This window comes from Oncorhynchus masou, chromosome 29 (genome assembly GCF_036934945.1).
Source record: "Oncorhynchus masou masou isolate Uvic2021 chromosome 29, UVic_Omas_1.1, whole genome shotgun sequence".
NCBI classification, from domain to species: domain Eukaryota; kingdom Metazoa; phylum Chordata; class Actinopteri; order Salmoniformes; family Salmonidae; genus Oncorhynchus; species Oncorhynchus masou.
The window spans coordinates 31962323-31984939 of record NC_088240.1 but is presented as its reverse complement, the minus strand read 5'-3'; the positions used below and the strand labels follow the sequence as shown (position 1 = coordinate 31984939).

The following is a 22617-nucleotide window of genomic DNA, read 5'->3' as shown; positions in this document are numbered from 1 at the left end:
TTTTGTTGTTAAGTGGGCCGATCAAATTCGTAAAGCTCAGGAGCCCCTCTCCTTCCCCTCCTCCTTTTCCAAACTCGAATTGATTTTCTTGTTTGGTATGTTTATGTTATCATTTGTAAATCTTACCAGAAGTGGACCGTGAGGCACAAGGGGTAACTCATACACAGTTTAATGAAGTATTTACAGATAATTCCAAATGTCAAATACTTCTGCCCAATGACATAGTGCAGAGTGCTGACTCTAACAACTCTCTTTCTCCCTCCAACTTTTCTTCCTCTGCGTCTTTGGTCAGGCGGATTTTATTTCAGGTAAAAACGTATTCGGAGAAAGGAGGCTGCCAGGTTCATTGCACTTAGCGAAAGGAAAACAATCCTCTTTGTTGCATATCATAGCTCTCAAGGACTGAACTTTGAAACAGGCATAAGAAGATTACTGTTATTCGTGATATACCCAATTTCCACGAAAAGTAAAAACTGAAGTTTGCTCAGGGTTCGTACTAGATCGTTTTCATTGTAGGCCTACTGTAGGGTAAAGTAAAACTGAATCCAGCAGAAGCACAAACCTACCTTTGCTGCTGACGTTTTTATTGTATCCTATCCACACAGGTCTGTTATAATGGGCTTTATGTAGCCTACCGTCTTAGAACCTTTCTGCACAATTGCTAAACCAAAACGAAATCCACAGCAATCGAATATTCTCAAAATAATACAAAACAATGTATTTTTTCTGACTTTCATAAAATTATTTTTTAATTGATGATTACATATATATAAATAAATAAAAATAAATAAAATATATAAATATATATATATATAGTATATATATATATGAATTCAGGAGCTTGCTACTGCTACTACTTTGGTTGATCATGCTCTCTGTAACGGATAGGCCTATTAAGGGTCTAGAGACATTGTCACTGCAGGCTGACAATTTAAACACATAGATGCCACATATGGCTATGTGCAGAGTAAACAGTATTTGGGATGTTAACCATATGTATTAAACCACTGTATCTTTCTAGCATACTGTCGTGAGTCGCGTAGAGCGAATGTAAATCCTCCTGACAGCAGCGCTGTAGCGCAGGAGGCGCTTAGTGAGAAATGGTGCTTCCGAGCAATAATGGACTCGGAGTCATGACCTCTGTATGGAAACAATTTGGACTGCGGCTGAAGGTGCGCTCCAACGGCCACTGCGTCTATTAGAATGTTGTTTGAAATACAAATGAATCCTAACCGGCAATGAGATACATCCTTTAAAAACAAGCCATTAGACACGCCTCTAGTTCACTCCCAGAAAGTCCCAGAAAGTCGCGGATCACTTGAAGCAGATTCATTCAGGTGCACTGTAATGTCCACTCATGCGCCAAACGCAAACGTTTGCTTGCATTTGATATTGTCGAGCTGTGCCCTTTATATTTTGGTATATTTCGATAGAAAGTTATCCAAATATACTTTGGTTGAAGACTACATAGGCAACTACTACTGGTCTATAATAATTATTTTTGTGGATGGTGTTTGGTGGGCTATGATCGCTGTAGAACAAGATTGGCAATGGATTTGAAGGTCGTGTTTATGAGTTATGAATTAATTTGACAACAAATCATGTGCAATCATTGGCCCATGTGATGCAAATATTGATGCCAACAATTGAGTGACCTGCCCATTTCCAATTTGAATCGTATGACATGCCTATTCCCAACTTGAATTGTACATGGCCTAATATATCCTTATGATATCCTTATATATATCCTTATATCCTTGTCGTTCTGCCCCTGAACAGGCAGTTAACCCACTGTTCCTAGGCCGTCATTGAAAATAAGAATTTGTTCTTAACTGACTTGCCTAGTTAAATAAAGGTAAAATAAAATTTAAAAAAGCCTACATTGCACCATTGACCTGGGTCAAGAATCTGGTTTAAGAAATTGGGCTTCTGCTAAATATGTATTTATTTTTTAAAGATGTTGTTTAATTGTCTGTTTTGTATTGTAACGTCAGCCATTCGTTTTGCATTAGTTTCCTTCGTCTCCAATTATAGATGATTTAAGCCATGGTTCATTGAGCAGTTATATTTTCGTTAAAGCGAGGGTTTACCATGCTTAGACCATTTATTTACTGAATACTAATTATTATTATTATGCCTCCTCGTTGTTGTGGTCGATGTTATTATTTATATGTTAATTATGTTATTATTATTATTATTATAAACTTATTTGTTCGAATTTAAATTGACCCCTTTGCTCTCCATATCACCTCTCAGCAGGGATAATATACTCCTTACAATATCACCATGTTAGAGGAATGTGTGGTCCCAGTTGTAGTTTATACTAAATTACCATGTTGGTGTTTGTGACCGCAGCGAGCAGTGGCCCTCCTGCCGATTTTAATTCGCCAATAAACGTTTCACAGACTTCCTTGGCCTGTGGCTTTGTGCACAGCTCGATTGGCACCCCATGGCCTACTTTGGCCAGTCACTGTCCATTAAATTATTTATCTTTCAAGTTCGAAAAAGCCCATTAAAACCATAGGTTTATCCTATTGGTTAAAATGATGGAAGTCCACCAGGCATGGGTTAAGTCAGATGTTGTCTTTGTTTATTGGTTATAACTGTAACCTGTACATATACATAAACTGTAAATAGCCACATGTTAAATATAATAATTTATAAATATCACAACCGAAATAGTAGTATTTTATTAGTTTATATGTTAGACAGAAAATTACTATCAGTAGGCCTATTTATTCTTCTACCTCCAGGAAATAGTCGTGTCAGGTATTGGTTTGTGAACAGACAATATCATGTCTTCAATGCAAAAATGATTTCCATGCGCCCTTTATATTTCAACAACGTGTGCAATCCATTATCTTGCTATTCCATAAACCTCCACACAGTCGCGCTATTTCTACATGGAGTGACAGGTTTAACTTTATTGGTGTCTCGCTGTCACTATACACTGAGCAATTGAGATGACCAATGAAAAACATAGGAAGCGTTAGCAGACTATTTTATAGGAGCATACATTACCTTAATTGCCATTTCGGTTCATTGCAGCATTATTGTTAACATGTTGCACACACAACACACACATAAACTACAGTCATAACGACGGTACTAATTCGGCATCAGGATGACATATTCCAGATGCATTCTTCTTTAAGTTATTCTGCTGACTTCTTGAAATGAAATTATATTTGTTCCGGAGGTCTACGTCAAATCACCGGATCATTTCTTATCAAATCCTAGCAGGGACTTCAATGGGAAATAAATAAAAGACTGTTATTCTTATTTGGAGGCTAGAGTGACGCAATGGGCTCAGAGGGGCTTAGAATCAGATGGCATCCAGTGACTGCTCCGTCTCAGTCAGCTCGTCCAGGAGGCTCATTGGAGCCCGGTCCTTCTGTGCATGCAGACCTCCCAGCAAGGCCTCTCCTCTCTCATCCCAATGTGGGTCTATTTGTATTGGCACCCAAGATAAGGCTTTCATTTTACCCTGGGATGTTGTGTGCTCAATTGCCCTAACTGCTTCATATTTACTATCAAATTTACAAAAGCTTTAGGGATATTTCGTCTTGTAAATGATTGAAATGCTTCTTTCTGATTGTTTTCTGTTGGGGCTATTGTCGAGATCCATTTTTCATTGTTTCACGGCATTCTAAAGTTTCCCGCTAGTTTGAGCTCCCTGCGACTACTGCCTCCCTGCCTCTGAGCAGTCTTATACTTTTAGATTCCCAGTTTCCAAGAAATTCAAAATAAATAGAGTGGAGTGAGTGCAGGAGAGACGCAAAGGCAAAGGAGTCCCCAATCAGTGTTCAATTATTTAGAAGAACCAAAACAGCTATGGAATGGCTGCTTTGCACGAGGTGAAATGCACATCAGTTAGCAAAACATTTCGTTGAATAAATACACGGAAGAATATTCACACATAGATCCTATTTCTTCACTTCTTCTCTCCCCACATAGGCCTAGTACTGAAACGAAATGTGTTAGAGAATTGTATTATCCACAGGTTGAATATGCTATCCATTTTATGTTTTAAATGGCTATGAAAATTAGGGATTTAATCATTAGCGACATAATAATGATATACTCATACAGGTCACCGCTCAGTCCAATTATTCTGTAATATTCTGTATTCTGTATTTATGTGATAAAACCTATGAGATTATTTAAATAAATATAGTTTAATTGTTAAAATGCAAAATCCTAATCCTCTTTTAACCATTCACCTGTGCCCAAATGCATGCATTATGTATTGTTTTCTTCTTTCTTGAAAAACGTTTGCGAAACAATTCAAACTGTAGGTATCCAGCAGTTATAAAATATTTAGTTATTTAATTTCATCTGACTTTAGGAAAATCCTTGTGATAAATTCGGGTAAGCACCTTTCTACAAGTCAGCTAAGTTTCATGGCAAGCGCCTTTAATGGGGCGGCAGATAGCCTAGAGCGTTGGACTTGTAACCGAAAGGTTGCAAGTTCGAATTCCCGAGCTGAGAAGGTAAATATCTGTCGTTCTGCCCCTAAACTGGCAGTTAACCCACTGTTCCTAGGCCGTCATTGAAAATAAGAACTTGTTCTTTTACTGACTTGCCTAGTTAAATAAAGGTAAAATAATACAATTTTAAAAAACATAGCAATTAAACGTATCGTTTGATAGGCAGCCTAATGCAGTTTTAGTCATATTTAAATATGTTCTTAAGTAAATGATAAATGAAGTCATATTCCGTGTCAGACAAAAATAGGAATTATATTCATAAGAATAGTAGGCTATACATTATTTATAGGCTCTATATCAATAATAATATTTGATGATGATGAAGATAAAAGATCACATTCTATAGGCTACCAAATAAATTATTTTCACTTATTTCACTTGTAAGGACATTGCCATTTTGATTGCCTGTTCTTCTAGAGACATTTTAAATGACACGTCTCTATCGTTTTGTGGTGCGTAAAGAATATTTCTCCTTGTGACAAGAAAATGCACACAGATTGCTTACGTAAAGTGACGCTTCGTGCCAAGCCTTCGCTTTTTGTCCATTTAATTAAACGGCTCGTTTTGACATATAAATGAAGATTACCTCTAATTTTCTATTTGAAAGGGGAACATTTTTAGGTTTTAGTTAAAACCATTGGTCTAACAAATTACATATTTTCCGAGGTCACGTCGGCCACAGTGTAGCTTTAGGACTTTTAAAACTCTGCCGGTTCTTTATATAAACTGAGGTCGAGCATTTCGCGCCCCAAAATGTTCTCACTACAGAAAAAAAATATTTTAAAGATCACTTCAGAAAATGGAGCAGGGGTTTAGCGCACTGTGTTAAATGTTTTAATTATACCATCCCCTTACCATTTGCAACCTCCAACTCGTTAACACACACACACACACACACACACACACACACACACACACACACACACACACACACACACACACACACACACACACACACACACACACACACACACACACACACACACACACACACACAAACACAAACACATAGGATAAGGAGGGGGAGAGGGCATGTGTTCATATGCCAGCCCCCAAAGACACACGTTGATAAATTGGTCTATAATACTTTTACAAATCAATGATAAAGTTGGCAATTGTCTGGACAAAAGTTATACATTCAAATGTTATTAGTTCCCAGAAGCGTTTTGAGGAAACTTTACGCACAGACCAGACAGTGTTCTCTCGCCCACGCACTGCTACATCATCGTCATTAACATATTTAATATTATTGACGAATGAGCTACGCGCATCGTCTGGTGTTTCACCACTATCCCTCCACGCACCCCAGCGCTCATCTCGTGTATTCTGCACGGAGAACTCTGCGATCAGCAGAACGGTTCCAGAACTGCCAACTGTCGACGTTCGCGAGCTGTTAATAAACCTTCATTTGAGTGCTACAAACAAGGTAAGGTTCTGCGGACCCACTCATATCCAGTTTACTTGTAATTATATTGAATTGGACAATTTAGAGTTTTATGGATGTGACTTAGGGAGAGGGGTTGGCAAAGGATGTTAACAATGTGAGTTAGTTGGCAAAGATAACACTGTAACCACAAACGACATGATTCCAAGTTGCCATCTCTGGCACTTTAAATCATTTCTTTAGCCCAGCTACCAGTCTCGACCAGCTCTCGGCTGCTGCTGATCAGTCTTGCGTTCATTCGGAGACGATAATTGGATCAGTTTTGTCTGACCTTTACGTCATGATGTTTTGACGTCATTGGGCCGCCACTTAAAAAACGAATGTGACCCAAGCGTTTTCACAATATTTCTAATCTCCAGAGACTGTCTAATCGATTCCTTAAATCAAAACGCCAATTGTTATTTCATGCATTACGAAACACTGCAAAATGTAATAGGATGACCAAAAGTAGCGTTTGGGACTGCATTAAATATTGCTGCATGCGCCACTGTATCTCCTATTGCCCCCTATTGCCCCCTATTGCCCCCCCCCCCTCTCTTTCTTTCTTTCTGAGACTGACTGGCTTGCAGTCACGCACGTGGACCCTCTGGGACCCTCTCGAGCCTGTAGACTCAGTTATCAAGTAGGCTAAGCTTTGCATCTCGAAGACATTAGTAGCGTCATTGTGGCTGGTCCTCACATGTACTGGCATTCCGAGTTTTTTTGCGACAGTTGCAGCTAAATGGACATTACCCTGGCATCTAGACTCCCTTCAGCATTCACATGCAGTGTGAAATCTTTTGCAAATGTTTCGAAGTTTTGACTGTGTTAATTAATAAAAACAAAAAAATACAGGTATTTGTTTTATTGTGCATGCATACTCCTTCAACCTACACATTACATCATTCTTTAAAAACATTATTTATAGGCCTAATATCCAATTTAATCCGAGGGATTGGAGTCTTGCAATGACACCGAAAGTAAAGGCGCAGCTAAGTGAGCCCTTCCATATAGCCACCGTGCCAACCATAAACTGATATGCTTACGTTTTCACCTACCATCACACAATGTGGTATCGAAAGTGACCTTAGGCCACAACGAAAGTGGAAACGAGCTCATCAAATATTTAGGACAGACAGTTTTGTGTGGCCCTCTCCTTGTTGTACTGCAGTCACGACGACCTGGGGAGAGCCGTTCATTCGTTAGACCGTTTGGCCTCGTTATTTATTAAAAGCCGGTGACATCTGTCGATAAAGAATGTAGTTTATTATGCAATGATTTCCCATGACAGCGCACTCCTGCTGTATTTACACAAGATATGAATAAAACAGACAGGCAAAGACAGACAGAGACAGGGACGGCTACAATATATGCACGTTTATTAGACTACTGATGTCTTTGTTGAGCATGGAATTAAATCTATAGGCCTTTCTGTTTCATCTGCATTCCTGATAGGCTAACTATTTATTGTTAAATAGGCTATTATCAGTAATAACAACTTGTATCTGGCACAACAGCATATGTCCTGATTTAAATAGTCAAATGTATTTTAACAACTCTTCATATAAAAGTTAACCTACTGACAAAGGCACACATTGTATCCGAAATCAAATATGTGGGAATGGCGATGGCACACAGTCTCACATCCAAATCAAATATTTGAAAGGGAAAAACAACAAGTCAGTGCAGAATATTAGGGTTTGCAGCGAGACACGAAATGCTCATGCTGAGGAATAGGCCAAATTACTTTTGACGCCCCTCCCCTCTCCCCCGCGCTTGCTTTCTTCTTTCTCCACCCCTCTCGCCTCCCTCTTTTGTGAACCCGCTGTCAGTTAGCGCGCCCGTTGGCACGGGAAAGATTGAAAGTGACACGCAGATTGTTTTGCGCGAAATTGTGACTGTTCTATCGAGATTTCTTGAGTTAACACCTTCTCTTTGTCGCAGACATTTTGATTTCGGTCTGTTTTGCTTGAGAGACTTGGTTGTTTTGCCTGTTGTGCACTTGAACATTTTCCTTATGATGCGTTTTGCGTTTTCCTTGTTCCCGCTGGTGAAGAAGCCACGAGTTCAGAAGAGGACCGATTTGTGGCTCGGCCGTGTCTAACCGGGGACGACAGGACACAACGTGCGATCAAACGACTCCAACTGGCCGGTTGACAAGTTTATCTGCGCCGCGAGACGCAGCGGCTCGAACTCCAGCAAGATCCCCGCGCACTCAGCAAGCAAACCTCGACGCACTGGTCTCGAGCGAAAGAGACACTCTCTCTCTCTCTCTCTCTGAGGCGAACACCACTCTCACACAGACAATAAACCAACGCACATTGTCTACCTTTGTCTCCCATCTCTCTCATTTCTCTCGGACTCGCTCACATCCAGCGCTTGGGGCACGAAGTTGTGTCCACCAGCACAGACTCCAGCGGATCTCTGCCGGTCGTGGACCCGACGCAGCCCAGCCCTGGATTCAATAATTTTAATCAATGGACAGAGCCTCCTCAACGGCCAGCAGAGGTACAGACACCCCATAAACAGTGAGTACTAGTCAGAGGTGTTCCGTAATGACTAACCTGACCGTTTCCATCGATTTCCCATTCATTGTAATAAGCCATTAATTTTGTGTTTCTTCTGACAACACAACACATCAGCAACAGCGGTGTTATGCAGTAATGCAGTCGATTACGAGAAAGAGAAATCACTTGTTGCACCTAGGGGTAAATAGCCTATCTGGGGTTATAGTTGATTATTTTACCTTCAGATGTTAATTGAAAAGTACAACATAGACCTAATAACAATTTCGTTTACAGTGACGATTGCTATAATGGCTGATAGGCTGTATGCTATTGATTTCAAACTTTATTAATAGGCCTGTAGCATATCCTATCTCCAATTCATTGTTTTGGTCAGTTAATCCCCATAACAATGTAGGCTATTTGGACACAGCTTTCATCACCAGACAAAACGATCTATTACATAATGTATTATTATTATTATGCCTATATTAATAGTCCAATGTAATAATGACAATGATGACAATTATTATTTAATTAGCCTACTGATTAATAATAATAACTAACCATAACTCATGATTATCATTCAATTTCCATAATAATGATTCCACACAGGCTACGTGTGGGTTATTTAGGCCTATCATTCTAGTTCACCTGGTTGATGGTACACGTGCGTTAGAAAGGTCAAAGGGAACATCTTGGGGAAATCATTTCTAGCTATGTATGTGGTTACTTTTTTCATGAATATTTGACTACTTTTTACATTTGGGATTGCACATTTCCAGTTGATGAAACGGTAACGTCTACTTTTTACATTTGGGATTGCACATTTCCAGTTGATGAAACGGTAACGTCTACTTTTTACATTTGGGATTGCACATTTCCAGATGATGAAACGGTAACGTCTTCATTGTTGAGTAATAAAGTGGAAACAGTTAGTTGGATAACTCCATGTGTGGTGTAAAGTGTTATACTTATCGTAGGCCTATCAATCAAAAATAGGTCATGTAGACATATATTCCATTTTCTTTCTGTGCTGCGGTTGGAATCATTTTTCAAAAGAATATATTCAGTGTTCGTAAGAATGTATCAATAGAAACATCTCATTCAGAGTAGAGTTGGCCCTATGTCACAACAAGGTTTATCTTCACACTTTTTATTTAGCTTTAATGCAAAAGTTTCCAAACAAATCATGAATGAACTTTCCTGCGTAGGATGGGTTGCACATGCTATTCCAGCATATCCACTGTTCCATTGTTTGAGAGAATAACCTGTAAATTCACCGATTGTCTAAGAGACCTGCTACTCTCGCCAACGTGCGTGTTTGTCCCAATATGGAACATATTTATTTAAATGTGTGTGTGCGTCTGTCTGTCTGTCTGTCTGTCTGTCTGTCTGTCTGTCTGTCTGTCTGTCTGTCTGTCTGTCTGTCTGTCTGTCTGTCTGTCTGTCTGTCTGTCTGTCTGTCTGTTCATTTATGTTGTCTTTTACTTTTAACATTAGATTAATATTTAACCTAATTGAAGATTTGGATTTAACTGTTGTTTTAGGAAAATCACACAATACACGGTGTCATGATTAGCATTTTTTTTTCACGTCTCTATAACATTTCAAATAATGAGCGAGCCATTACTTCTTGAAGTTGGAAATTAACAGCCGAGTTTTGAATTTGGAATTACGTTAATTTCCACTCATGAAGTTAAGCCTACTGAAAATATAAATATGAACTCGTTCATTCTTTAAATAATGTAAATAGTTAGCGTGAATTAATTGTATATTCATTTGATGGATATTAGCCGATATTATTTGAAACCTATTTTAAATATAATCAAATGTATTCTAATTCATCCAATAGCTTCGGCCTACATGTGATAATACGAGTAATAATTCCGACCTTTGCCTTCTAAGCACCCTTATAAAATCTACATGCCAAAATTCGTTGGTATAGATTATTGAATAATAAAGAAGCACGTTCGATTGATATGTCACTATCCTCATAGGGTGGCTGAATCATTTTCACAGACCCAGCTTGCTGCTCTCACCTTGGTTAGACTGCGAGGTAGCAGCAGAAGCCTGTCGTTTCCTCTGCAGTATTAAACGATTTGGTAACTTGTCTAACTAACTGTAGGTCATTGTAGAAGCTCTAAGAAGAAGGCGTGCGTAATAGGCTATTTGTTATATTTAAATCGTATAATGTATGAATTGATTAGTGGCATAATAAGCACGTTATGGTATATGGGAATATATATTTCATACCTGTCTAATATTCCATAGCTACTTCGATCTCCTGTAGGTTACTAGGCATAGCTTGCTTTTCGCTAATACAACCACCAATAGCCTACAAACGAGAAAAGCTTGGGCATATAGACTGATAATGCTTGATCGTAATGCAGCAAAGTTATACATGCCACTGGCAGTAGGGACAGTGTATAGGCTAGCCAATCTCATTTTTACAGAGGCGGGTCACCTGATCCTATCCTAAACAGAAGGCCTGTGTGAGACATAGTCAAGAGGCCACGCCACGGGCAGCCAAACATGCAATTCTGACAGGAGGCGACCCTTCAACCCAAATGTTGCTTAATTAAGGTTTAAATTTTCTCCTGCAATCAATACGTGCAACATGCGATCAGGGATTGAAGTAATGCGTTTTAGCCTAAATGGGAAACGGTCGCTCCCACCATTATGTCAAAAACAATAGTTGTGGCAATAGTTTTAAATGGTACTTAAAGCTATTCTTATTAAGTTCCAAACTCTCAAATAAATACGTAGATTCAAAACCCAGTGATCAGCTCAGAGACTGAGACAAGTTACACAGAGACTGACTGTGCTCGACCTGGAAAGGCCCACAACCAGGTTTACACAAGTTGTCTACATTTATTTCATTTTGGGGAGTAGCTCTGGCAAATGCATGTAGGCCAATTCTAGTACAGTAAAGAAAGGAATCAGGAATGTTCGTTTTATTGTTGCCAGTTGCCACCAGTAAGTGGGCTAGAAGCATTATTTTCTTACACATGTCATCATCGACTTTTTTCCTGTCTATCTTATGTGTTTGAGTAAACAGAGCCCCGAAGCAGTCCAACAAAATTCTATGCCAAGCCCAAAGAAAAATTCATTCGTTTCAGCTCTTAAGATGTAGCCTTTTTGTCAGTCACACCAGATCTCGTTCTGTTTAAAATGTGCCTAGATGTTGCGATTTTGGCACAGTGCTCACATTTTATCGGCATTGGACAGGAATTGACCATATAGCGTGCGCAAATGCGTATCATAACCGAAGGAATAGATGAAATAGAATAGATGGAAAGCCGTGACTTTTCGCAGGGCGTTTTCTCAAACCATTACTCGTATTTCGCGCTCGAGTTATGGGAATTCACAACTGTAATATGTGTCAATTCATGAAGATAATTTGAAACGATAAACCCTGATTTATTATAGCCTACGCGTGTCTACCCAAATGGAAACGATCTCCAGTTAGCTTATTACAAGCGCATCATCTGCAAAGCGCATCTTTGAACATTTGAAGTCAGAGTAACTTCAGCAAAATTATTTCTGCTTAACTTTCTCACTCCAGAAATACGGTATCTGGTATCTACAGTTATTGAAATAATTTCAAAATATCAGAAGCATATCAGAATCTACTGGATACTGAATGTGAACGTTTTGGGCATACAAGACAGGATTCACTCATTCGTGATGAAATAGGAACATAACCAAATGCGTCAAGATTGCGTCAAAAGCAGCATGCTATTAACGAGTCTTGTCACCGCTGCATTTTTGCGCCATCCCTCCCCTCACTCCACCCTGCACTGATGAAGGTTAACTTATAAACAGCAGGAAGCCATTATTTTCAATTATTTTGTTTGTCACAGTTTCTTGCCCTTTTAACTTGGTCTTTGTTGTGTTCCAATCCATCCTTTCTTTTTATGACTAATTTTAAGACAGACGCTGTGAATGTGCTTCACAATGACTGCTCCTCTCATCCCGCTTTTCTATGGTATCCTGTTCTCTTCCCCTCTTCCCTGTTCTCTCCTCTCTCTGTCTATTTTTCCTGTGTGAACCCATGCTATCTGTGTTCACATATCAAGGGTGGGTGTGTCTATGCTATTAAACAGCAGATTAGATATCAGCAGGGATGGTCTATGGGGAAATAGAGGGCACACTAATAATGACTTCGTATTTAGTCTTTGCCACTTCTCAGGGCAAATGATTGTGGGTTCGATTCCCGCTGGGGCCACCCATATAAAAATGTATGCATTCATGACTCTATGTCACTTTGGATGAAAGTGTCTGCTAAATGGCATGTATAAATAAAGTACTGGACATACAAGTGCATTTTGGTGTCGTAGTTTTAACCAAAGACTTTGACTATATCAACTGTATCTGAGCCACAGCCATTCCTGGTAGTGTGAGTCTGGTGCGAGCTGCCGCTGCGGTGGGACTGAGTTGAGTTAGCTTTGGCATGTAGTGTGAGCCAGGCAGCGGTCCTGTTGATGTAGGTAGCAGGGTTGTTACTGTGTAGTTTATCTAGTGGCCGTGGCGTTGGCCCGTCGCTGCAGTCCACACAGCACATGATACACAGGACCTCAGGCTACGGTGTGTGAGACTACTGTCGTCACAGGGAATGTGTGTGTGTGTTCCCAGGCTGTATTATTCAGAGGGCTGGCTTGGGGTCCCATGTGTGTGCCTGTGAGTCAGTGTGTGGTCCTTGGAAGTGTCAAAGCAGCCAGCCTGTGTTGTGTGTGTGTGCTGGCTGCAGTTTGTGTGTTTGTGTGTTTGTGTGTAGATGCATTCGCGCATATGTGTGTGTGTCTGTTTACGTGTGTGTGGGTGCGCACAAGGGGTGGGGTTATAAAGTCCTGCTGTTAACTCTTTATCTTTTATTATCAAATGAGATGTTTATGAGAGAGCTAAACATGTTTGCCAGAAGGGCTCTCGCCCTCTCTCCCCCCTCTCTTTCCAACTCTCCCCCTCTCTCCCCCTGCCTCCAACTCTCCCCCTCTCTTTTCAACTCTCAACCTTTCTCTCCAACTCTTCCCCTCTCTCCCTTTCTCTCCAACTCTTCCCCTCTCTCCTCTTCTGTCTAACTCTTCCCCTCTCTCTCCCCTTTTCTCTGACTCTTCCCCTCTCTACCCTTCTGTCTGACTCTTCCCCTCTCTCCAACTTTTCCCCTCTCTCCCCTTCTCTCCAACTCTTCCCCTCTCTCTCCCCTTCTCTCTAACTCTTCAGTCAATTGAAATATATTCATTCGGCCCTAATCTATGGATTTCTCATGACTGGGCAGGAGCGCAGCCATCGATGGGCCTGGGAGGGCATAGGCCCACCCACTTGGAAGCCAGGCCCACCCATTGGGGAACCAGGCCCAGCCAATCAGAATTAGTTTTCCCCCCACAAAAGGGTTTTATTACAGATAGAAATACTCCTCAGTTTCATCAGCTGTCCGGGTGGCTGGTCTCAGACGATCCCGCAGGGGAAGAAGCCAGATGTGGAGGTCCTGGGCTGCCATGGTTACATGTGATCTGTGGTTGTGAGGCCCGTTAGACATACTGCCAAAGTCTCTAAAATGACCGAGGCGGCTTATGGTAGAGAAATTAACATTAAATTCTCTGGCAACAGCTCTGGTGGACATTCCTGTAGTCAGCATGCCAATTGCACGCTCCCTCAAAGCTTCAGACATCTGTGGCATTGTGTTGTGTGACAAAACTGCACATTTTAGAGTGGCCGCACCTGTGTGATGATCATGCTGTTTAATCATCTTCTTGATATGTCACACCTGTCAGGTGGATGGATTATCTTGCCAAAGGAGAAATGTTCACTAACAGGGATGTAAACCAATTTGTGCACAAAATTAAAGAGAAATACGCTTTTTGTGCTTATTGAAAATTTCGGGGATCTTTTATTTCAGCTCAGGAAACATGGGACCAAGACTTTACATGTTGTGTTTATATACAGTACCCATTTCAGTCCAAGTCAGGCACTGTATATATATATGTATATCACATTGTGTTTTTGTGGTGGTGGTGCTCCAGTGTCAGTATAGGTTCATGTCAGGCCAAAAGGTTGGTGCTTGTGAGGAGGAGCTATCATATTAATACACAGTCAGGGGCCAGGCTCTCCAGTGCTACCATTTTGGTCAAATATTCTCCTAAATATTTTGCTGTGTTACCTGGGATGTTAATTTGGGAGCACCAGTGCCCTCAGACAACATTTAGTGTAACAGAAAGAAAGGAAAAGGGATGAGCATCTTCAGGAGATGAGCTTCAAAAGTAGCTAGGATTCATATAGGCCCAATGTAGGCTACATCTCCATCTAAAAAATACATTTGTCTGGTGCTCCTTAAACCTGTATTTAGTTATTCCTGGCAATTCTTGTCATTAACACTTTGAATATTTTTTATTGTGCTCCTAAATGTATTCATGTGCTCCTATTTCTTACTTAGGAGCACATGTGCTTATTGTAAGAAAATGGCAGCGTAGAGCCCTGCCAGTGATGAGAAGCATTCTGACAATCCCTCCTCCCCAGTACACACACCCACACACACACACACACACAAACATACAGAGAGAGACTGATTTTAATATCCTTCTACCCATCTTTTATCTCTGTCATAGAGAGCAGCATTAGCCAACAGTTTGATAGCCCTGCTGTAACACTGGGCTTGCATCCCAAATGGAACCCTATTCCATATGTAGTGCACTACTTTTGAGTAGGGCCCATAGAGATCTCATAAAAAGTAGTGCACTATATTTGGAATATGGTGCCATTTTGGACATGCCCCAGGTGCTTATTGGAGAACAGAGCTTTGCTGAGTGTACGTTCAGTAATGTGATTAATCTAATCGTTCCTGGTAATATGACTAATAATGTGTCATAAGCCCTTCTCCCTTTCTGCTTTGCTTGTCTGTGGTGGAGCCTTTCATGAATACAGTCTATCACACCGTGAATAGATAGGCTAGAGTGGTACAGGCGTTGTGGTTTACTGCAGGGGGCTATAGGCATGGCGGCAAAGAGCTACTGTAAGTTTGTCTCTCTGGAGTTTGAGCCTTTCTCTGCTTTTCTTCCTCTGCATCTCCATGGTTTATGTGTTGTCTGTTGTTTCATTTACTTTGTGTTTTATCTGTTGTTTCATTTACTCTGTGTTTTATCTGTTATTTAATTTACTTTGTGTTGTATCTGTTGTTTCATTTACTTTGTGTTTTATCTGTTGTTTCATTTACTTTGTGTTTTGTCTGTTGTTTCATTTACTTTGTGTTTTATAACTATTGTTTTGTTTTCATTTATATTTGTCTGTGTTCTTAGTTACAATGTTTCTCCTCTACTCTACTTTTTTCTTTGTGTGTCTTCCTGTCTGTCCTAATTCTAGCTCTCTTACCCCTTAGGCTCGTGGCCAACCCTTTTTTACTTTGACCCGAAGTAGAACAAAACACAACCATGTTTTTTTCACATCTCTAATATCTCCCATTTATGAAAGGGATGATTGTGAAAAAATATTTTACTGCAAAAGTGATTCAATTGATAGATTTTGTTTTCCTGTAATGTGGTTATGCTACCATGTGCTTGTGTTGTGAAACACATGAACACACATTGAAGAGCTAGTTGACATCAGCTATTCAAACACAAGAGGCATGGCAGTGCCACTCAAAGCCCTAGTTATACCAACCCTTTTAAAGACACAGTAGCACAATACTAAATGAACCACAACAATTTATATGCAGGAAAAGGTGTTTGAGTGTAATTATTTTGCCCATATTAGATTCAGAATAAAATCGATTTACATGAAAAAAGTCTTCATGGGCGTGAGTGTTGTACACAATTCTGAGAGAAAAAAAACACATTTACAAAATTCATATTTACATGTGATGTGACAATGTCTGAGCCCACTTATTTTCCTTAGAGCCGATTACAATAGCCACAACGTCAAAATATGTGCAACTGGATGTGTTTAAGTCAGGCAGGACCATTACTTGGAAGGTCAGCCACCAGAAAGTAAAGCTTACATTCATCATAAATATTCATAGTTGATAATTCCACCTACTGTATCTCTGTGTTTACAGGCCTATATTTCCTAGCTGTATGAAGATATCCTAATGATGTTTGTTTGTGTATATAGGGCAGACAACTGACTACTTGTATTCCACATTTTAGCAATGTCAGAGCTTGCAATATTGGGTTAAATTAGTTTGTGGCCCACCCCAGTCCAGCCAAGCATTATTCAGTACTTTTAGAGTTTAGGGGGTGTGTCACAATATCTATCAATGTTGCTACTTTTTTGCGCAAAACTCTTTTTCCACAACTATCTCACAACTATCTCTCTCTCTCACACACTATCTCTCTAGCATGTGCGCACCTACTCTCAATCTTTCTTTTAGTATCGATTTCTCTCTCTGTCTCTCTCTCTCACACTCCATAGAGCTCCTGTTTGTAAGTACACTTACATCAGTTGTACAACATTTACTGCCCTCAGTCTCCTGTGTGGGGCACAACGTGCTCAGAGCACCGCTCTCCTGACAGAATTTGGAGCAGAACATTTGAGAGAGAGAGAGAGAGAGAAAAAAAAAAGACAGGAGGGGGGGGAAAGACACAGGAAAAAAGAGGAGGGGAAGAATGCAGGAGAGAGACAGATGAAAAGAGAGGAGGTGGAAGAGTGAAGAGAGGGAGAGACAGAGAGGAAAAGAGAGGAGGTGGAAGAGAGAAGAGAGGGAGAGACAGAGAGGAAAAGAGAGGAGGTGGAAGAGAGAAGAGAGGGAGAGACAGAGAGGAAAATAGAGGAGGTGGAAGAGAGAAGAGAGGGAGAGACAGAGAGGAAAAGAGAGGAGGTGGAAGAGAGAAGAGAGGGAGAGACAGAGAGGAAAAGAGAGGAGGTGGAAGAGAGAAGAGAGGGAGAGAGAGGAAAATAGAGGAGGTGGAAGAGAGAAGAGAGGGAGAGACAGAGAGGAAAAGAGAGGAGGTGGAAGAGAGAAGAGAGGGAGAGACAGAGAGGAAAAGAGAGGAGGTGGAAGAGAGAAGAGAGGGAGAGAGAGAGGAAAATAGAGGAGGTGGAAGAGAGAAGAGAGGGAGAGACAGAGAGGAAAAGAGAGGAGGTGGAAGAGAGAAGAGAGGGTGAGACAGTCTCCTTTTACTGACTTTTATACACAGTTCCACCCTGTCATTGGGACTATTATAATAGTTATTATGAGTTGGCTGATGGTACCAGTATTACAAATGATGATGGAATCATGAAGACTCTGCTCTATGTCCAGTATGTGGCGGGTTTAGAATTACACATGTGTTTGTGTACGTGTGTATTTCACGTATTGTTGATAGGTGTGTTTATTGCTATGTAGTATTTTCCAATCAGTATGGGTGTGTCTGTATTTTTCCTTTGCGATCTTACGTCTGTGCGTGTGTATTTGTTTTGTCTGTATGAGAATGTGGAATTTAGGAGTAGCCTATTTTGCAGATGAAACCTCAAGTGTCCAAGATAATCAAAGTAGTGAATTTCAAAGAGTGTTTGTCTAAATAGCAGCTCAGGGATTCAAAAATGCCTCCCTGTCTGCTCTCTATTACCACAAGGCATAACAGTGTGTCCTTCCCTATAGGACAGATATTTAACATCTTATCGACTCAGCATGATGTCGGGTGAACTGGATAAGGTCTAGTTATTATTGAACAGTTATATCTGGTCTGCTAAATAGATCAGTTTATTGGTCATGAAATCCATTGATAGATATCGACCTATTATAAGAACAGCTATTTACTTTTCCCCCCACACATGTACAATGTGGAAGTGCTTCTAAACTGTCACACAACTCTTTGTGTGTGTGTGTGTGTGTGTGTGTGTGTGTGTGTGTGTGTGTGTGTGCCTGCGTGCACGACATTGTCTACACACTCATATTTTCCACTGTAAGGCTAGAACACAGAGTTCACCTACACACACACACACACACACACACACACACACACACACACACACACACACACACACACACACACACACACACACACACACACACACACACACACACACACACACACACACACCCTCTCCCATTGAAGGTGAAACCCCATGTTGTCCTTTGAAGGAGGAAAACAATGACACTATGAGACATGGGCGGCTGTGCTCTGTTCTCTGTACGGTCCACAGGCATTGTCTGGCACCGGGTTTAATATTTAATATACTCCACATTCTTACACTATCCATAATTCAGAAAAAGGAATGTTGCACCGGATCATTGAGTTTGAAGGAAAAGAGAAGGGTTTGTTGTAGATATTCATACTGTAAAGTGAGGCTGCTTCTGTATGTGGGTTTGGTCTGTCTGGTCTTGAGACAGGTTAATGGTCAGGTCATTGGAGAGGCAAAGCAACGTCTTCTGGGCTGCATCGGCCTCATACAAGTTGACGTCGCTGGGTCACATTAAAACAGGTTTCGGTGTAGATGTGTTTGAGGTTGACACCCCCTCTAAGGTTGCCACCCAGTATGTGGGCATGAGAAAATGTGAAATGATTATTTTTTTTTTATCTCCTCAAATATTTGTGACTATGGTGGAGGAGGTTCTGAAGGAAAGAAGGGCGCTGAGATGCCGGCAGGCGGCAGTGATTGGGATCGTTGGCTCCTGAGGGTCAGGTTGGGACTTGTTGGAGGGGAGAGGTTTGTCGCAAATGTACTGAGAGAGAGGTGAGGGGAGCTGAGTACAGGGTGAGTGAGGCATGTGGCCCTTTCAACATACAATGATTAGAGGTTATGCAGAAGATAAAGGTACAGGGAATAGTTTAAAGCTCCTACTGTGACTGGGGTAGCCTATTACTCTCCTTGTAGATCCCTTTGTCCTTTCTTGTTCAAATGATATCCTCCCTGGTGGCTAGTAAATAATCATCTCGTTGACAGGACGTTGGGAGCCAATTTCCCTCCATGCAGTTTATATTGGTGGAGAGAGTTGAATAGCTGTTCCTGAAGCTGTTTACATTAGACGGTGTATTAGAGCAATACCATTTATATGTGTCTATTCTATTGTTCTTGAACAGAGCTGCCAGTTTGTTAGTATGTGAATTCTGAGAGCGAGAGACTAACTACTGTACGAGCACTGGAGCACATTTCTTTCCATTCAAAGGTCCTTCGTATTTCTTCATGCCGATCTTATTAAACACCAGGGAATTCAGCCACTTGCTTTTTTTGGGCCCACGCAAAGTTTCTTCTTAATCACACCAAGGCTAATGTGTTTAATTTATTATTCATTTCGACATTTCACCCAAGCTCGTAATTCCTCTCAGATTGGAGGTGTATGTGGGCAGTTTTCTTTGGGTTCCGTGGTCAGTGGTGTTTTTCTCCTCTGTAGTGGAGATATGAGAGGCGTTGCCCCATGTGGGAGCCGGAGAGGGAGAAGAGAAGAGGGAGAAGAGAAGAGAAGAGGGAGAAGAGAAGAGGGAGAGGGAGAGGGAGAGGGAGAAGAGAAGAGAAGAGGGAGAGGGAGAAGAGAAGAGAAGAGAAGAGGAGATGGAGAGGGAGATGGAGAAGAGAAAAGGGAGAAGAGAAGAGGGAGAGGGAGAAGAGAAGAGGGAGAAGAGAAGAGGGAGAGGGAGAAGAGAAGAGGGAGAAGGAGAAGAGAGACCACAGTGTGAAAACAATGTCTTTGTGGGGACTCATGACAGTGTGAGCAGGGAGTGAGAGACTAGGTCTGTAAAAACGATCAGGAGGGTGGGGGCTTTGGTTGGGAAGAGGATGGAGATCAGCTCTCTCTTTCTTCACATTTATTTTTTTCTTGGTCATCCCTCTTGCTCCCAAAAGAATCATATTTTTATTTTCTTCCCCTACTACTTTTCTCTTTGTTTAACATTGACGCTGTTATCCAGCAACTTACAGGAGCTATTAGGGTTACCTTGCTCAAGGGCACATCGACCCCCGGGCTCGGGGGTTGGAACCATCAAATTTTCGGTTCCTGCCCCACCGCTAGGCTACCTGCCGCCCACATTTCTTGTAATGTAGGCTGCTAAATAAAAAGTGCTATAAAATAATATACCTTCTTACCATCTCTCTTTTTCTGTTCTCTCTCTGTCCCCCTACTCTCTCTTCCTCACTCAGACATAGTTCACAAACATTGTTGGCTGGCAGTGTCCAAAGACTAGTATGCAAATATAACCGGTCCATTTGGCTTGCTTGTGTGTGTGTGTTCTCTTTGCTCTTTGATAATTGGCAGGTGTCCTCTATTGCCTCGCAGCCTCTCTTATGGACAATCCCAATATGAGCGCTTTGGCAGACCAATTATACTGATCCCAGGACACTGCCCCACGCTGCCCCATGCATCCAGCGACGCACACACACACACACACACACACACACACACACACACACACACACACACACACACACACACACACACACACACACACACACACACACACACACACACACACACACACACACACACACACACACACACACACACACACACTATATATTTATACAAATCTTCTTCTATCTCTCTCTGGGACACACCAGACAAAAACATCACTCCTGACTGACTGCGAGTGCCGAGGCTCGAGTGGGGTCAGAGTTGGAATCCTTTACTGTGAGAGGAGACCTTCCACCACCCAATCCCCTCCACCTTCACCCACACAGCCCAGTTTACATTCCCCACACATGCTGGTGCAGAACCTCTCTCTCTCTCTCTCTCTCGCTATCTCGCTCTCTGTCTCTGTTGAGCCTGACTGTTTGTTGATAATGCAGATAAGCTACCAGGCTCCTTAAAAACAAGCCTGGGGTTTCAGGGATAGGATAGTAGCCACATGTTTGGCTATCTGTTCTGTCTCTGAGGTAGTCTGCATGGTGTGTGGGGGAGGGATATTCTTTACAGTACAGTATGTATGTATAAGTGAAAACTTAGTGATTGTATTTCATATATAATTTTGGTAGTTTTTTGGACTGATCTTTTAGCGTTCTGCTTAACTTTCTTCATTGTCCCTGTCTGTGCCCCTCTAGGCCCTTACCCTCTACTGTCGCTGTCTGTGCCCCTCTAGGCCCTTACCCTCTACTGCCATTGTCTGTGCCCCTCTAGGCCCTTACCTTCTACTGTCCCTGTCTGTGCCCCTCTAGGCCCTTACCCTCTACTGTCCCTGTCTGTGCCCCTCTAGGCCCTTACCTTCTACTGTCGCTGTCTGTGCCCCTCTAGGCCCTTACCCTCTACTGCCGCTGTCTGTGCCCCTCTAGGCCCTTACCCTCTACTGTCCCTGTCTGTGCCCCTCTAGGCCCTTACCCTCTACTGTCCCTGTCTGTGCCCCTCTAGGCCCTTACCCTCTACTGTCCCTGTCTGTGCCCCTCTAGGCCCTTACCCTCTGCTGTCGCTGTCTGTGCCCCTCTAGGCCCTTACCCTCTGCTGTCGCTGTCTGTGCCCCTCTAGGCCCTTACCCTCTACTGCCCCTGTCTGTGCCCCTCTAGGCCCTTACCCTCTACTGCCCATGTCTGTGCCCCTCTAGGCCCTTACCCTCTATTGCCCCTGTCTGTGCCCCTCTAGGCCCTTACCCTGTGCTGTCTGTGCCCCTCTAGGCCCTTACCCTCTGATGTCTGTGCCCCTCTAGGCCCTTACCCTCTGCTGTCTGTGCCCATCTAGGCCCTTACCCTCTGCTGTCTGTGCTCGTCTAGGCCCTTACCCTCTGCTGTCTGTGCCCCTCTAGGCCCTTACCCTCTGATGTTTGTGCCCGTCTAGGCCCTTACCCTCTGATGTCTGTGCCCATCTAGGCCCTTACCCTCTGATGTCTGTGCCCCTCTAGGCCCTTACCCTCTGATGTCTGTGCACCTCTAGGCCCTTACCCTCTGCTGTCTGTGCCCCTCTAGGCCCTTACCCTCTGGCAGTAGCCCCCCCTGGTGGTTGGAGGGGGATGGAGCGTGGTGGCGGGGAGAGCCCCCGCATGCAGGACAGTCCTGAGCGGGAGCGGCGAGGGAGCAGCCCGGACTTCAGTGGACCCCCGCCAGGGAAGATGGGGCGTTTGGAGCTCAATGGGAGCCCCACTGGGCCACGCCTCCTACGCCACAACGGCCACCCACACAGACCTCTGGGAGGTAGGATGCTCCAAAACACACCCACCGTATACACATGTACACATTGATAGAAACTACCTTCCATCCAATGTTTTACACCAATCCAATGCTTTTTAAATCTATAATGGGGAGTGAGCAAGTGTGGAGAATCGGGATACAGCCACACTCACTTTGTCTTTGCCTTCCTCTCTCTCTGTGG

General features: G+C 42.2%; 1 protein-coding gene across 1 annotated transcript in view; it reads left to right on the top strand.

The window, feature by feature from the left end:
• Nucleotides 1-22617, top strand: part of LOC135519349 (DNA-binding protein SATB2-like) — a 67012-nt gene that overhangs the window by 1343 nt on the left and 43052 nt on the right. Inside the window, 1 exon segment of the mRNA XM_064944529.1 lies at nucleotides 22215-22439. Within this exon segment, the coding sequence (XP_064800601.1) occupies nucleotides 22215-22439 (225 nt within the window).